General features: G+C 38.4%; 1 protein-coding gene across 6 annotated transcripts in view; it reads left to right on the top strand.

Moving 5' to 3' along the window:
• Positions 1 to 16,124, top strand: part of mical2a (microtubule associated monooxygenase, calponin and LIM domain containing 2a) — a 35,811-nt gene extending 19,687 nt beyond the window's left edge. For 2 of the 6 annotated variants that reach the window (XM_077563174.1, XM_077563176.1), the window contains exons 6-22: positions 590 to 745; positions 852 to 952; positions 1,949 to 2,206; positions 2,376 to 2,491; positions 2,601 to 2,727; positions 2,809 to 2,899; positions 3,287 to 3,434; positions 4,531 to 4,730; positions 5,276 to 5,379; positions 5,492 to 5,563; positions 5,670 to 5,801; positions 6,098 to 6,202; positions 8,774 to 9,031; positions 10,167 to 10,274; positions 12,807 to 12,987; positions 13,186 to 13,262; positions 14,528 to 16,124. In XM_077563174.1, coding sequence (XP_077419300.1) covers positions 590 to 745; positions 852 to 952; positions 1,949 to 2,206; positions 2,376 to 2,491; positions 2,601 to 2,727; positions 2,809 to 2,899; positions 3,287 to 3,434; positions 4,531 to 4,730; positions 5,276 to 5,379; positions 5,492 to 5,563; positions 5,670 to 5,801; positions 6,098 to 6,202; positions 8,774 to 9,031; positions 10,167 to 10,274; positions 12,807 to 12,987; positions 13,186 to 13,262; positions 14,528 to 14,890 — 2,597 coding nt within the window. In that variant the 3' untranslated portion in view covers positions 14,891 to 16,124. The remainder of the gene's footprint in view (positions 1 to 589; positions 746 to 851; positions 953 to 1,948; positions 2,207 to 2,375; positions 2,492 to 2,600; positions 2,728 to 2,808; positions 2,900 to 3,286; positions 3,435 to 4,530; positions 4,731 to 5,275; positions 5,380 to 5,491; positions 5,564 to 5,669; positions 5,802 to 6,097; positions 6,203 to 8,773; positions 9,032 to 10,166; positions 10,275 to 12,806; positions 12,988 to 13,185; positions 13,263 to 14,527) is intronic. The other 4 variants (XM_077563177.1, XM_077563178.1, XM_077563179.1 and 1 more) reach the window with 4 other exon arrangements.
• Positions 16,125 to 17,227: the final 1,103 nt, after the last annotated feature.

The following is a 17,227-nucleotide window of genomic DNA, read 5'->3' as shown; positions in this document are numbered from 1 at the left end:
TATGAAGCAGCTCAGGAGAAATGAGTCAGTCTGAAGCAGGTCTGTGTTTTTTTAGTGGGCTAAATGTGGCAAAGCAGCCCAAAATACATCCAGACATTTTGCAGATTTCTTCCCCCCTCAATGAGGATTCTGTTAATTTTCAAAGGTTTTAGGGGGAATTTATACTTTGAGAAATGGACACCTTCATGTGATTCAGTGGGTTTCTTCGTTACAAATTTAATGACTTCACTATTCTGTTCTTTTTAATCTGAAGTGTATAATTGTACTTTAAAAATATTACATTTAAAATTCTTTACTTTTAATTAATTTATTAGTTGTGGTGATTTTTGTTTTTTTATGTCAGAAAAAGTATTTATTTTTTTAGAATCACTGATCTAGTGTTCACGTCTAGACATGCTTTGTTGCTCCTTATATTAATCGGTGGTCCGGCTCAAAGATATTGCTCTTGTTTTAATAAGCTGTGTAAGCCGCCTGTGATCCTGAAATAATCACCTTGTGATTAGCCTTTAAGACTACTTTTCCCATACACAAAGCCACAGGTCTTGTTTGGTTTCCCTGCCATTTTTACCTCTTCTTTTTTCTACGACAGGTTTCAAGAGAAAAGATTTTCGCGGCAAGCTGGCGATCGCCATCACCGCTAACTTCATCAACAGGAACACGACAGCGGAGGCCAAGGTGGAGGAAATCAGTGGCGTGGCCTTCATCTTCAATCAGAAGTTCTTTCTGGACCTCAAAGAAGAAACAGGTGGGGGAGAGGAGATCTGTGATGCCTTCAAGGTTACGACTCAGGTTCTTTTTCTGCTTTAAAAAGGATGTGTTCACAAGCGTCCGGCACGCCTGTGTTTTTGCAGGCATTGACTTGGAGAACATTGTATACTACAAGGACAACACACACTACTTTGTCATGACTGCAAAGAAACAGAGCCTGTTGGATAAAGGAGTTGTCATAAATGTGAGTTCATTAAATGTGCATACCAAACTACATAACTTCCTGTTTGTCCATTTAGCATAATTTTAACAGAATTTGAAACTGCATTGATGGCTAACGGGATTCACATCGATGTTGTTAGTTATAAACCTTTAAACAACTTGTATTTGAACCTTGGATCATAATGCACAAACTCTTTAGTTATTTACACACTTATTTCTGATTTTATTTTAACTCATTTGCTCCCCAAAACGTCTTAATATGTTTTATTTTTAATATTACCATGGTCCCAAAAACGCATTTCTATGTTTTTTCTGTTTGTTTTTTTTAGCTAGAGCATACAGAAGGCTTTGATGCAGCTTCTAAACTGAAGAGAACGCTTGAAGCAATGGTAGTTATTACAAAACGGCCAGCAGGTGGCAGCAGAGTATAAGAGATCAACCAGGGCCATGTTGCGAAAAGCTTTTTCCCTCACTATTTTAAACAGATTTGTGAACAATGATGAAACTTAGCTATATTTTAATACTAATTGCAAAACGGAAACAGGTAGAAATATTTTTTTTCTTTTAATTTTTTCCCTGATGAAAGAAGAGACTCTAATCTTTCTTTTGGTAGTTTATATGTTTTTACAGCAAAAGAACACAATATTCTGTGGGCCTTGCAAAATCAGTCAAAATCCAATAAAACAGCCGGGAGCGAAGGGGGTTGCTTCAGTGAAAATAGCTGGGAGTGAATGAGTTAAGCAAAAAGAGAACCGTTAAAAAAGAAAAAGAAAAAAAAAACTTATTGTTTTTATATTGTTGTGTTGTTTTTTGGGTTAGTTTATTAAAATTATATCATATTATATATATATATAATTATTATTTTTTCTTTGGATAGTAATTTGTTCGTTTAAAGGGATTAAATTACATATGTACTTCTGATTTAAAAAATAAAATAATAATAAGAATCAGTTCTAGGCTAGGCAAAAAAAAAAAAACCTTAGCTGAGGCTGATATTGTCCTGCTTGTTGTTTGACAGGATTACATGGAGACACACAGGCTGCTAAGCAGCGATAACGTCAACCAGGAAGCTCTCCTGTGCTATGCCCGAGAAGCTGCTGACTTCGGAACCAACTACCAGCTTCCCACGCTGGACTTCGCCATCAACCACTGCGGGCAGCCTGACGTAGCCATGTTCGACTTCACCAGCATGCACGCCTCCGAGAACGCTACTCTGGTCAGGGAGAGGTTCGGACATCAGCTGCTGGTTGCGTTAGTGGGTGATAGCCTGTTGGAGGTAAGGAGATGTGAGGTCAAAGCACACCTGGAAACTGACCCAGGGTAAAAATGGATGAAAAGATGGAGTTGGTCTTCTGGAAAGACTTAGTTAGAAGTATACAGTAGTCCACAATGTCTTGATGGATTATGACATATGGCTTGTGTTTGTGTCTATGTTGCGTTTGCAGCCTTTCTGGCCCATGGGGACGGGCTGCGCTAGAGGCTTCTTGGCTGCCTTGGACTTGGCCTGGATGGTAAAGGGCTGGGCTCAGGATCGAGCAATTCTTGAGTTGCTGGCAGAGAGGTATGCGTTGATAACACAAAACACACACACAGTCTTATGTAATATATACTGAACTCATCAGCCAATTGTGAGTTGACTGTATTTGTAATTTTAAGTTTTGTTTGTTTAGAGAAAGCATTTACAGGTTGCTTCCACAAACAACACCTGAGAACATCGGCAAAAACGTGGACCAGTACACCATCGACCCAGTAACGCGATACCCCAACCTCATTTCCTCATGTGTCAAACCTAACCAGGTGCATAATGAGACCTTGAAATGAATTTTGCACCTGAGGAAAAAAAAAAAAGATGCTTGCTTTAATTTGTTTTTTCTCCAGGTGCGTCACCTGTACTTGAACGGAGAGCTGAGTTCGTGCTCTCTGGAGCGTGCCACCTCCATCCGTCGACCTGTTAATATCTGCCGACGAGGTAGAGAAATCATGACTGTGCGGCCGCAATGTTTACCAATGTCACCAGACTCTTACTTTCAAGAGTTTTTAAAAGCTAAAACTAACTTGCATGCAGAGAGGAAGTCGTATTCTGTGGTTTGTTTTTACACATGGGTTCACTACGAAGAGGAAGCTATGAAATGGGAGTTACCGTTCAAAAACGTCTCACTCGCCAAGTTCAGAGTTACTTTCGCTTCCTGATTTAAATCCAAAGTGGAAACAAAAGTTGCATTTGTAATGTTCCTGTGTGGATCTTGAGCTAGTTCTTGACCTTTGCATCAACTTCCTAGGAGTGGCGACTTCATTCCGGCGTCTACTCACTTGGACTTTCATAGTGAAAATCAACTTGCTTGCGTTTCCTCCACAGAATCTGAAATCAGGCCGGCGAGGCTTCTCACATGGTGCCAGAAACAGACTGAAGGTTACAGGAATGTAACAATCACAGACCTCACGTTCTCTTGGAGTAGTGGCCTCGCCTTGTGTGCCTTGATCCACAGGTTCAAACCCCATCTGATGTACGTAAACTGATAGAAAGCAACACTGAAGATTTATTTTCCCACATTACGACTTTACAAACTAACAACTTAACTCTGCTGTGTGTGTTAAATACACTCAAATTTCTTTGCCAGTGCTTTGTACCTCTCTATATTACAGTTTTGGATGAGTCCATTTACGGAACAAATTATAGCCTCTCCTGCTTAAATTATTGCCTTCATACCTTCTCGCATGCCACTGCAATTTCATGTGGTCCTGCAAGTTTTCAGGAACGCGCTGGCATTCCCCCCCTTTACCCTCCTCCTAATGTACGCCTGTCAGCACAGTGGAATTGTGCAAAGTGAGTGGGTTTGCAGAAACTAAAGAAAAAGGATGAAAGGGTGGGTGGGTGGGGTGGGGGGGTGTTGCTAGGTTAGTGCGCTCTTTGCCGTTATTTCTAATGGTGTCTTCGCACAGTTTTGGCGGAGACGCTAGAGCTGTTTCTATTCAACCGTTTATCAAGTCATTTGGTGCCATTTTTCCGGCAAAAGAGGAAAAATGTTTTTGTGCAAACCACTGCTCTGCTAATAGTAGAAACCCTATCAAGCGAATTCACAAATTTGTTTCTATATACATTGCAGACAATTGTGACATGCAATTAGCTAGCAAACTATGCCTACGTGCCAAAAATAAATCTTTCCTTTCAGATACTTTAGAGTGCCTCGTAGTTGGCGGTGAATGCGTGCATGTCACACAGGAAAAAAATGGAAGAGCGAGGATGGAAGGGGTTTGACTATGTTGTGAACACTTCTGTGGTGTGTCAAATTTACAAGCCATGAATTCTCACTTTACAGGAACTTTTTCACACCCTTGTGTACTTTATGCTGCAGTAGACCCAGCTTGCCTTGAGTCACTTGATAGGCCCATTGCCTTTTTCCAACTTCCTGTCTTGTTAATCAAATAATCTCTGATAGTTAATACCCCCCCCCCCCCTCCAACTTACTCACAATAAATACTAAAACACATGCACAGGACACACTAACTTCAGTATAGACCGTAGCAGCAAGAAGCCATCATGACATGTACAGTACATGATCTTCCTCCCACACAAGTTACTCTCGTCTTTTTGTCCCTCAGAGACTTTGAGTCATTAAATGAGGAAAACCAGGCTGACAACCTCCAGCTGGCTTTTGACATCGCAGAGCGGGAATTTGGGATCCGACCATTCGCATCTGTGAAAGAGCTGAGTGGCTCCCTGGAGCTGCAGAAGACCAAATTCATCAACTACCTATCCAAAATCTACGAACTCTTCCGAGGCACACCTTTACCTGATGCAGGTACTAAACCCAGACTATGCTCTAAGCTCAATCCATATTCTACTGTCTGTACTCCATGTAGCATGGTGCTATACTTACTAACAGTATGTTGCTAACTGCCTTTTTTATTTATTTATTTATTTATTTTTACATTTACTGTGTTTCTTGTCCATGTCTTCATATTTGTATTGTTTTACTAAGTTATTTAGAAAAGAAGTACAAATTCTCCAGACAAAGAGAATCTATTCTCTTTTCAGTTGATTTTCTGTGTGTGTTATGAATTCCGACCAGTCGAGAATGCAGCGATGTGTGGAATGTGTATTTGTACCAGCGCTGTGGGCTGACACTCTAAAAAGGCCCACTCATTTTATTTAACTTCATCCATACATTAATGTCACTCTGGCATGGTAGTTGTATATTTCAAGTGAACTGCTTGCCAGCATCAGTTCACTAACTTCTAAGACAATAGCCTGTTCTGGGCATTATGCACTGATATTATTTGACGTTTATGGCTGTGTGATGTGGAAAATCTGAGAGCTTTAATTCAGTCACATGTTGTACCGCAGGCTCCAGACGACTGGATGAAAACAGTGAAGATTATCCATCTAAGGAAGTTCGAAGTAATAATAATGTTCTTAATCTTGCTGTGCCAAGAAAACGAGTTCCGAAGGTAACATTGTACATCACTGTTGTCTTTATTGATTATAAACTTTTTTGAATGCAAATTATTCAACTCACCTTCTTCTAATTTTGTTTTTTTCCCCACTCTGTTGGACTGGTAGGATGAGAAAAAGGCTGATGGTACAGATGCCATTTACAAAAGGAGGAGAAAATTTTGCACTTACCTGGAAGAGGTTTGTTGAAATAATCATTGTAAAATGTTACCTTCAGGTGCCTAAACCAAATAATGTGTACCAGTTTGTATGTTATATAGATTTATTGTGTTTTTCTCCCTTTCAGGCCACCAATTTGTCCACTAAAGGAGCTTCAATGTGGGACAGGAGAGAGCCCAAAGAGAACAAAGTGCGCTCAATAGCTACACAGTTGCAGGCCAAAATGGAGAACACAGTAAGCTACACCCAACGGAAGCAGGTACAGCCAGTTTTGTCTGTTATTATTTTTAAATAATTTTACATTCTAGTTTGCAACTGTTTTCAATGTAGTCTAATAGGGAGGCAATACTTTGCCATTTATTTGTGTATAAATGACATCTTTCCTGTTTCAAATGCTGCGAATTGGACCTTTAAGAGCTGCCTGTGGTTTCCTTGCCAAAAATGTTCCTTTTGCTTCTTTTCTGGTCTCTTACACCCAGCATTTGATCCTTTCAGCCTCTCCCAGATCTGTGCCTTTTTATTAACACTTTTCCTGACCTTTCTGCCAAATTCCAGTCAGACTGTGAGAGTTCCTCCCCTCTTCAAGCTCTCGACTCCGCCGAGTGGGCGCACTTTAAATTGTCGACTCCCAACCCACTCAAACCTCCACCTGAGATACAGGTAGCGCCATGAAGCCAGATTGCAGTCTAATAGACAACATGAGAATCCACACACATGAACACATTTTCCTACCATGTATTGGAGAAACATTCAGTTTTTTGTTTTTGGGTTGTTTTTTTTTTTTACATTCTTTAGCCCTCACTCCCTTCACTTATCAGCATCCAACAAATTCCTCAGTTAGACATTGAAACACTGCCAGAAACCGTTTTCATCGCAATGTGTCATTTTTGGATTCTAACACTTAGGAACTATTATTCAAAAGAGGGCAATGTGCAGTCATCACAACCTCATTAGTGAGAGGAATCTGTTAAAATGTGAAACCAGCACAGGGTTGACCAAAAATATGCACTAATATGACCTTTAAACCCCAGTTACCTGCTTCTCCTCGCAGTGGTGGTCATGGCAATATGTCCAGGGCCTCAGGGAGGTGAATTTTCCTCTTCTCCTCTTTTCTACTCTTCCTTCTGCCATTTTTCTCATGGAATCACCTCATTATACTTTTAACTTATTATCGGTCATATTTAATATTGTATATCTGCAACATCTCAGGTGGGATGTCATCAATATGGCCAATAGGCAAATAAACCCTGAAAGTTGGAAGCACCTACTGAGACCTAACCTTCAGCCATCCATGTTTAAAACATTTTTGGGCAATAATTCACCCCCAAGGAGAAGAAGGGGAAAAAAAGTCTCAATTAAAAAGACATTTTGTCTCAATCACTGAGACATAATGCTTGCATACTTGCTACATCTTAGCCCTCCTCTTAACATTGTGGCCAATTTGACCTTTGTGCACACACAAGTTAGGTAGTCCACAAGTAAATCTAATAAAGTCAAATTACCCACCAAAAAAAAAATTGATGCGTACAACAACAACTGTGCACAGGATAGCAGAGAGACTGAAATATATCATCATGTTATTTTAGTTTTCCCAGCTGTCCCCATTAAATAAAGTGAAGCCTTGAATCATAAACAACCCTCCCAAAAATGTCACTCAAGGTTAAAACATGCTAGGAAACTTGAAGGTAAGAGGAGGGTTAATTTGTCCCTGGATACAACTCAACAGTCCTTGGTGCACATGAAAAATAAACACAGTATAGTTAAAGTGTTTATCATTTTGCAAAAGGTCACAAAAGAACTCGAAGGCCCACATTATTGCAAAGTTGTAACCACACTTCTGGATTGAGCTGATTACATCATTTTATCCTCCTATAAAGCTCAGCTGGTAATAAATTCGCTGTGATGGATTATCACGCAAAGCAGATTGCATAAGGAAAGCAATCCAAACATTATTCAAATGTACTAATGTTTTGTTTGTTTTGTGTTTGTGGGATGCAACATGGTAGTGTAGTGGTTCACATAGCTCACTTCTGTGATCTGTGATTGACTCATCAGTTCAAGAAGTCAGCTTTGATAGCCTAAATCAGGGATGTTAATCTTGTTTTCATCACGGGGCCACATCATGGTCCTACTTTCTCACAGGGGGCCGGTTAAAACGGTGAAACCCCCTTAAATGTGTAATTGCCCAAAATCACGGCTCAGTACATACTATACCTTGATTTTTTTTTTGGGGGGGGGGGGGGGGTGGCGGCTGGCCGCATCACATTCGAACAACAATGAACAAAATGCAAAAGCGCTTATATTTTTTGTAAATATGCATTTATAATGAAACAACCAATTTATTTTTCCTTTTTTCAAAAGGGCAAAATCAATAGTTTACATTTTGAGGGAATGAAAGATGGAGGCAAATTTGACGTTCTGTCAAGTGCGTAAAGCTAGCCATGATTTCCGCTAGCCAGAATCTTAGCTGTGCTTTTTTTCTACGAACTAAGCATGTGTGCCCATTAGGGGCTGAATCACTTTTTTGTAGTCAACGCTAATGTGACGCCAGGCTAGTTGAAGTTGATTAATCGATAGCATTGTACAGCCGTCTCCACAGTCACAATTCCCAACTGCCTTCGTTCCTCGCCGCCAGTCCCGTGAACCTGCTGCTGGTGTCAACATTTTAAGACTAGTGGCGATATGGAATAGTTCAAGCTAGCGAGGCTAACCACCATTTTCATCCACACGCATCTTATTTTTGTACTCTGACCTGCGTAGATGTATAATATATGACGAGTGTGTCGCTTTTTTGACCGGAAATTTTGCTTAGTCTAATGACGCCAGAGGACAGGTGAGTCAAAAGTCCTCTGTAATTAGCCGATTGGAAGACAAGATGCCAGAAATGCGTGATTAGCGATTAATTGATTTTCAAGCTTTAAAGATTGGTGGAGTTATGTGTAGTCCATCATTCAAATTTTGTTCAAGCCCTGGTGGCTAGAGCATACTACAGGTACACTTTTTGTCCTTTACTGAAATTGTTCAGGGTGGAAAACTGACCGGTAGCAATCGCGTCTTCAACGTATACAAAATTTACATACGTAAATTAGTTCATGACATGGCTGCCGCGACCTGACGCGATAAGTGGTTTAGAAATGGAGTGACGGGCTGAAAGATGTAAAACCACCAATACGGTTCCATCAATGATCCTCAGCCTTCAGTTTCGTGACAGCGTGTGTCATCACTTTTCAGTTTCAAGTCAATATCAGACGCGCGGCACAAAACTTAGTCCCCACGGAGCCTCGACCCAAAGCCTTGGAGCTCCCGCCTTGGCCGCAGTGCTGCTTCTCTGTCGTGAAGCTCAGACATGTGGCTCAGACCCATGAGCAGGTCAAGACCTCGCCAGAACCGGAGAGCCAAATGTGTACCGCACCCTCCGTCCACTCTGCGGCCGCGTTCATGTCCCGAGTTCTGCAACGCCTCAAGGAGGTGGATGAACTCGTCTGTGAGGTGAAGTGTTCTCCTCTTCTTCCTCCTTCCCTCATGACCTCTTTCACTCCTATTCCTCAGTGTGATTTTTTTGCATGTTGTGATGGAGTGTGGAGAAGAAATGTTGATTATATAGTATACCTTAACCTTGTGTAACTTAGATAGTGAAGTCATCCCCGCAATTATCCCTCCAGTTGGAACACGACAGGAGCAGGCCAGCAAACTTGGCACAGGTTGTGGCAGATTATTGGCTCAAATTTGCGTGTGTGCGCGCGTATGTATGTGTGTAGTGCAGTTTCTGTCAGGCAGGGGCTCACATCTGGCTATTGTATTTAATCACGTTTACTGAAGGTAAAATAATATATAAAAAAATATATATTCTGCCGTAAAGGGGTTTCATGAGGAAAATGAATGTGCGTTTAGTAGTTAGCTTATGAATCTAGATGTGTTGAATTTATCTGCTCGTGATGCTCTGGTGATGTTGTTTACTCTTAATTAGCATATATTATCCCTTTTTTTTATGATAAAATTTTAATATAAAGCCATCCGCTCCAAACCAGACATTAGCATTAGCTTAACATAGACTTAGTGAAGTAAATGGAACAGTTAGCTTATACTTAAAAATATACTGTAAATCCTAAATAAATGGCTATTTGTAATTTTAGCAATAACATGTAGTACTAGTAACCTAATTTAATTCTGAGAACTGTTAATGTTGTATTAGCATTGATGCTAACCATAAATCGACGCCACAATGTTCACGCTGTACAAAGGCAGTGTTTTGCTGCCATCTTGTGGCATCGATAGGCTATTACAATATCAAGTACTTTTTGCTATTTTCGATTGGGCTGGCAGAGCTCGATCCTTATTCTTGTAAACTCCCAAGGTTTTTTTTTATTTTTAAGGTGAGCCATTGAGTGTACCCTATGTCAGGTTTTCTGTGGCTTTCTCATGTTTGTGTTCCACCACAGTTTGTGTGAACATTATGTAGCATTTTCACATTCTCTCTCACGCATGTTAGTCAAACTCTAACACAGAAGAGTGAATTCTACTACGTTGGTCATAGTGAATGGAGATGACTGCTTAGTAGCGGTAGTTTGCGTGTCATCAGACAGAAGCGTCGAGACTGATCTTTGGTTCCCGTTTCATATTTTAGAAAAAAGCTCAGTCACAACAAGTTAGAGAGTTTCAGTCAAAGAGCATAAAGGAGAAAGCGCTTCACCTCAACGGTTTGATCTCATCAGACAGCTCTGTTGTTATCAAGGTGACTATCACATGCTCGCCCTTTGACCCCTCCCTCCCTGGCTTGAGTTCGCTTGCAAGTTTGGACACTCTTGTGGCATGCGTGTGTATTCATTTTCAAAGTCTAGATTAAGATTATTGTCATACTGCAGGGATTTCTGTTCATGAATGAGTGACCGTTGATGATGTTTGCTTTGAGATAGTATAAGATACAGTTGACTACAGAAGGGGTGTTGCACTCAAGATCCACATTTGATTTTCAAAAGACGGACAGAGCTGTTAATTCCAACATGAGCAAAATAAAAATAATGAAATGAACATTTTCTCATTTTAATTTTACATGTAATATTAAAATGTGAACTAAAAATAAAGTAAAATTTAGAAAATGTTAAATGTGTATGAAAAATCTTATGTTATATATTTTTTTGTTTGCAATAACTTAACCAAATTATTGAAATAGATAGAAAATATTTAATATATATTTACTGTACTTTAATTTGGTTAGCTTGTTGTCTATAAAAAATAATCATTGCACAAAATGTTAAGTGTACATATAGGCATTGTAATTATTTAAAAAAATATATATATATTATTATTTACAATAAATTAACCAAGTATTTAATTCAATTAATAAAAGCACTATATTGTAAAATAGTTTCATTTAATATCAAAATGTGAACTATAAAAGTAAAATATATAAAATGTTCAATGTGTATGAAAAATCTTATGTTACTTATATTTAACAATAAGTTAATTAACCAGATTATTGAAAATAGATACAAAATATTTTATATTTATTTACTGTACTTACTTCTACAAAATGTAATCATTGCACAATAGAATGTCTGTTAAGTGTACAGGTATTTTAATAATTTTATATATTGTAAAAAAATAAATAATATTTTGATATTTATTGAATAACATTATTTTAAAAACAAATGTTACATATGTATTTGTAAAATGATTACATTCACATTGTTTTTAGTTTTCTATAATTAACGAATATTTGATAAATTACCAAAACACAATGTTTTATTTTTCTAATATTTTTTATTCATAATGAATTGATCTGTTATTTAAAAATACACAAACCTTGCTCATTGTATAAGTAAAATTGTTTACATATATTTTATTTTCAATAAATTAATCAAATACTATTTTTGTTATTCTATCCTTTTCAATGAATCTGTTGAACTATTTTATGCGGGTAATGAATAATATCGAAATACATTTCTTCAACATGTAATTGTTTATGAGCCGGATGAAGGGATAATTGGACCACCACTGCATGACAAGTAGTGTGACCCTCCATTTGCGACAATATACAGTACATAATAACATAATATCACTCTTGCTGGAAGACTTTTGAGCATGTGCAGAAAAGAATTTGCTTCTGGAAAGTGTTTCCTTTTTCAGTTGTGTGCACTCTTAACATGTTGACTGCATCTCTCTCACCATCACACAAATAAAGTACATGAATGCATCCTTAAATGTAGCACTGGTCCCATTTGAGCTTGGCCTTGTCTGCTTTTTCTACACGTGTGCTTTCGATCAGCAATAAGACCTCACAAAGGAGGAGAATGCGGTTGTCGTGCGTGTGCGCGTGTGTGTGGTTGGTGGTTTCCGTGTGGTTTTTACTCCACCCATCCCTTACAGTCTGTTGCTGTAAAGAAACATCATCCCCATGTCTAAGCAGTTTTCCCGAGGTTGCATGTCATCATATTTTCCTATTTGGTGCTACTTTTTTCTTTACTACTGCTACTAATAATAATACTTGTCGACATAGTTGGAATCATGATAAGAAACTAACTATAAATATTTGTTTGTTATGTTTATGTTAGCATATGTCTCCCCCTTTGGTTTGTACTGAGCACGCACACTGTGGCAGTGAGTTCCACAGACGCATGGTTGAATTTGTTCAATTAAAAATAAAACCACAAACTATCATGTAAAGATGTTGCTATTTCAAACATTTTATAGCATAACACACATTAATGTGCTTAAATAATGTTGAGCATGCGCAAAATGGTTTTTTTCTCTGACGGTATAAAAGTAGAAAAGACTGAAATTTTTGAAGGCATTGAAACGTGCTTGAATTTGACCTTAGAAAAAGTACTTGATCTCATTTTTACAAAAGGTTGTCTCTAAATTTACATCATCAACCTTGGCCAAAAAAAAAAAAGTATTTGTACAAGAGACGTGGGACATGCCTCATATAATATATTTGGTTATTTAATTTTAATTTGATTTAATTTAATGTAAAGAGGCGAGCACTGCCTAGAACTCAAGTGGGATTCAAAACAATGCCTCAGTGATCATTACTGCCCTGGTGGCCAATGCATGCATACCAGAATGAGGGGCATTCATAATACTGTAATGTCAAATATGTCATTACCGTATGTTTTCTTAGAGTACAGTATTATTGACTGAGTGCTTATTTTCCTCATTAAAATACCCATTACAACAAAAAGATTGCCATATTTGGAGTTCACGTTCCTTTATGCATGGAAAACTTCCAAATCTATCCCGATCCTTTGTGTGTTCTGTTCCTCAGGGCAGCCCGGTCCAAAGGGCGTTACCCCAGTCGGGTGAAAAGTGCCGCTCGTGCGAGCGCCGTGTTTTCTTGGTGGAGAGGATTTGTGCCGAGGGCTTCTACTTCCACAGGGAGTGCTTTCGCTGCGCCACCTGCAGCTCTGCCCTGCGCCAGGGATCACATCTCTTTGACTCTCAACACGGTACTATCAATTTGTGGCACTATTTCATCTGGTCCAATACATGATCTATATCAGAAATTCAGTCAAAGATGATAAATAATCTTTATTTTTTTTTATTTATTTATTTTTTTTGACACTGTCCAATGACAGTCAATGTCTATAGTACAATGGCGGCACTTGACAGTTTCTCACTACATATTAACTGATATGCTCTGACAGGTAAATTGTACTGCAAGCTTCACTTTAATCAAATGAACAACGGGACAAGCCTCCATAGGAATGTGACTGCACGCTTGGTAAGAATTGAGCACCGCAAATGTGGATGCATGCGGTTTGACTGTCAGCATTTGCTCTGGTCTATCATATACAGAGGTGGTGAAATGCAGGATAGGTTCTAAATGCAAGACTAGGAGACAAAAGATTTGAAATACATATTTTTGACATTTTTATTTGGGTCCTGGACTTTTTCTAACACGATATCTCTTTTCAAATATACCTGTTATTGACAAATTAACGTTTAAATAAAGATACAAGTGGTATCAAACAGGGCTGTGCAATTAATTTGAATTCAATTACAATTTCAATTATTACACTCCATAATTCAAAAAAATGGCATAATCGTAAATAAAAATAAAATATTAATACTTTTTTTGAGTTGTTTAAATGTATATACTTGCACTTTTTATTTTATTTTAAAATAACAAATTTAGTAAAAATCTTGTTTTTTATTTTATTTTAAAATAACTAATTTAGTTAAAAAATCTTGTTTGGTCCCCAAAAAAACTTGCATAATAAATTCATATTTTTTACATTTAAAGGGATACTTGATACATTAAAAAGTTAATATTTTGTCCAGAATGATTAATATATACCATTATTTTTCTTGTAAATTAAGAACTTTAAAAACTAATTTTTCCACTTTTTGTCAACTGAAGATGACATCACCTGTGCTGAGGAAGCAGGTAATGACCAATCATGGCTCACCTGTTTTGTGAGTTTGGTCAGCAAACTGAGCCATGATTGGTCGTTACCTACTTCCTCACCACAGGTGATGTCATCTTCAGTCGACAAAAAGTGGAAAAAATTGTTTTTTAAGGTATTAATTGTACATGAAAAATAATGAAGTTACCAAATTCTTTCAGTACAAAATATTAACTTTTTAATGCTGAAAATGGCTCAATGAGTCAAGTATCCATTTAAACATTTTCTTGTTTTGCGCCCAAAACAAATGATCATCCTAATCGTGATTTCAATTATTACCAAATTAATCTTGATTAATATTTTCTTGAGTATCAAACTTCTGCTGCTTTCAGTAGTTTTGAGGCTGACCAGCTCCATGTGGTTTATGTCTTTATTATACTGCCCCCAGGTGGCCAAAGTGTGCACAACAAAGCCAAAAGATGTGGCAAAATTGTAATTCTTTGCATTCTATTTAATTGTTTTTATTGTATGTTTTTATAATTCATATTATAGATATTTTTCACGTTAAAAACATGACTTTTTTGGGGGGTACAGTACAAAATAAATCCTTCCCACCATTGATCCTGTGTCTCTGTTCTAGAGTCATTTTGGAAGTCGGTTTGAGGGTGGACGTGCTGCTGCGGAAGAGAGCGCCTCCTCCAGCTGTCCAGCGGCCCCGCCAAGCCAGCCGGCAGCAGGTACCTTCAGCTCCGTATTGAGGAAGCAGCTGAGCAGGCCCGTGAGTGTGGCGCGTGCCGTGTGTAGCGCCCCCAGGCGGGTGTGCCGGCAGGTGCGCGGGGCAGCGCGGGACTTGGCTAGCCACTTCAGGGACAACGCCCACGATTATGCCTTCCTGTACGAGCTGCTGAGCATGACCTTGCCCTTGCTGCTCATCTTGTACGATGTTCTGCTGCAGATGGAAATGGAGGTCGTGCCTAGCGGGCCGTTCTCTTGGGTTATGTGAGTGTAGGAGCGTATCGAGCCCGAGCTCACACCCAAATCTTACTGCCAACACCAAGGTGCTTGTTGTTGTTGTTTTTTCTTCTTCTTCTTTTTACCAAATGTTGGATCAAATCTGGATATTTTTCAATATTACAGAGTAGAAGTGAAAATTTAAGTGGCTTTTTATTCTTTTATTTTATTTTTTTTTAAAGGAATGGAATGAAATGGAAGAGAAGTCCTTGGTTGAGTATCCAAGAGAGTACACTGTAATTTGCACACAAACAACCTTAAATAGCATGCAGTGCATTGTCAAAATGCAAGTTAAGATCATTTTCGGCGAGCGTGATCGCGCTTGACGTGAGATGTCAGGTTGCTAAAATGACAAATTTTTGCTGGATGTTTTCATAAGTGATCCTTTGAAGTGGCTCTTATAGCACACTTCCAATTGCTTTACTCAGGTCATGATGACTGACTGCATTCATGCACTTTATATTGGAGGAACTGCCTTAAAAAATTAGCAGCAGCAAAAAACAAAAACTAAAAAAAGTGGACTGTGCAATTTGCGTTAAATGAGTTCATACTGGGGGATGCGTCTTCGGAGTTAGTTTCTACTTTGCTGCCATCTACTGTCGAGTCTCGGTAAAACAAGAGCGTAAAATCAGCCTTTTCAGTTCTTTCTAGAACAAGACTCCGTTTTTTATTATTATTATTATTATTTACTGTAGACAAAAGATGCTGGCAAGCTCGCCACTCTTGCTGTGACCTGTTTTTTTTTTTTTTATCAAGAAGCCTCCCAGTGGCTTCCTCTACCATCTATTGAGGCTCATCTAGCACTTTAGATGTTTGTTGCTGTTGTTTTTGTTTACAGCAACATGGCGTTGGATTTGCCCTCAGCTAGCATGACTGAAATAACGACGTGGTGTTCGTTACTCTACGGATGGAAAAACCTCATTGTTTGAAATCTGTACTTGTCACTTGTACTGTATCCTGTGTTCAAGACTCTCTGCTTCATCCCATTGTTTTCCTTCCTTCGTGTGTATGCTCTTTGTGTTTTAGACAGCTCTCTTCGCCCCGTTTGATGTGTCTGAGCCGGCTGGATGGTTACAAATATCGCGTTAAAGGTGATCGCGTGCATGGTCACGGGATTGTGTTGTTTTATTTCCCATTCCTGCACACGGCAACATCCGAATAACTGCTTTATGTCAATGTACAGTTGCGAGTTGCGATTAAAGTTGCCCCCCCCGGCTTTGACATTACTCACCACGACTCTTGAAATGCTTCTGTGTGGCCTTGTGTTTTCAGAATCAACAACTACTAACATGGGGGTTGTTGAAAAATGGGACAGAATAGCCAAAAGTGACACATCGATAGGTTTGAGACGAGAAATTCTGCTCAAACGTAGAATACAGTGGCTTCAAAAAAAGTCTACACACCCCTGTTCTAAACATCAGTCATTATATGCAGTTATTTATTGACATCACGTGATCAAGAACTCTCTTTTTTAGAACTTAAATGTTCCAATCCTTTTTTTGTTTTATGTCAAAAATGAACAATTAACCGTTTCTTCCTAATATTTGAAAAATACTTGGATTTAAAAATAAACATGCTGTAAGATTGAGAGCTCCATTTTTGTTGTGATGCATTTAAAGCAGACTGTGCATGCCACAAATCCGTCATGCAAAGCTTCAAACTAATTTTGCAAGTGGCTGGTCTGAGAGGCACGATTGAATTGAAAATGCAACCTTATAAACAACGATGACCCTTGAAAATTTCACATTAACCTCCAAAGTCTTCACCTTCTGTATTTTTTGTTGTTGACTGAAAAACTTTGACATCAAAAGATGAGTGAATATGACAAGAGTTCAATAGTTTATATTTTATTTCCAGGTTTGATTTCTTTTGACACAACTTGGTATTTAAAATGGGACACCAAATGTTGGGGTGTGCAAAAGTATTGGAACAGACAGATCAGATCAAATGATCTGACGTGAATAAGATTTAACATTTTCAGTTCTTTGCTTTATGCCTCCAGTCTTCTGTTTAACAGGTAAAATGCATGTTCTATATGGTTTAAGTCAGGGCATTGACTTGGCCAGTCTAACTACTGCCTCTAAGGAACTCGTTTGTTGTTTTGCCAGTGCATTTTATGTTAACACTACCCATCAGTTTTGGTTTCTTTCTTCCTCTTCCTCTTTTTTTTTTTTTTACTCATTCACTGCCATTGGCTGCTATAGATGTCAAAAAATCATTTGAACTATTTCTATTAGTGATTAATCTTGAGTTTAAATAATTAAGTAATCAAACAAACAAAAAAAATATTTAAAAATTTGGGGCGTCAGACGATTACATTTTTTAATTG

This window comes from Vanacampus margaritifer, chromosome 4 (assembly GCF_051991255.1).
Source record: "Vanacampus margaritifer isolate UIUO_Vmar chromosome 4, RoL_Vmar_1.0, whole genome shotgun sequence".
NCBI classification, from domain to species: domain Eukaryota; kingdom Metazoa; phylum Chordata; class Actinopteri; order Syngnathiformes; family Syngnathidae; genus Vanacampus; species Vanacampus margaritifer.
Note: the sequence above shows the minus strand (reverse complement) of the source record. Positions and strands in the feature narration are given on the sequence as shown.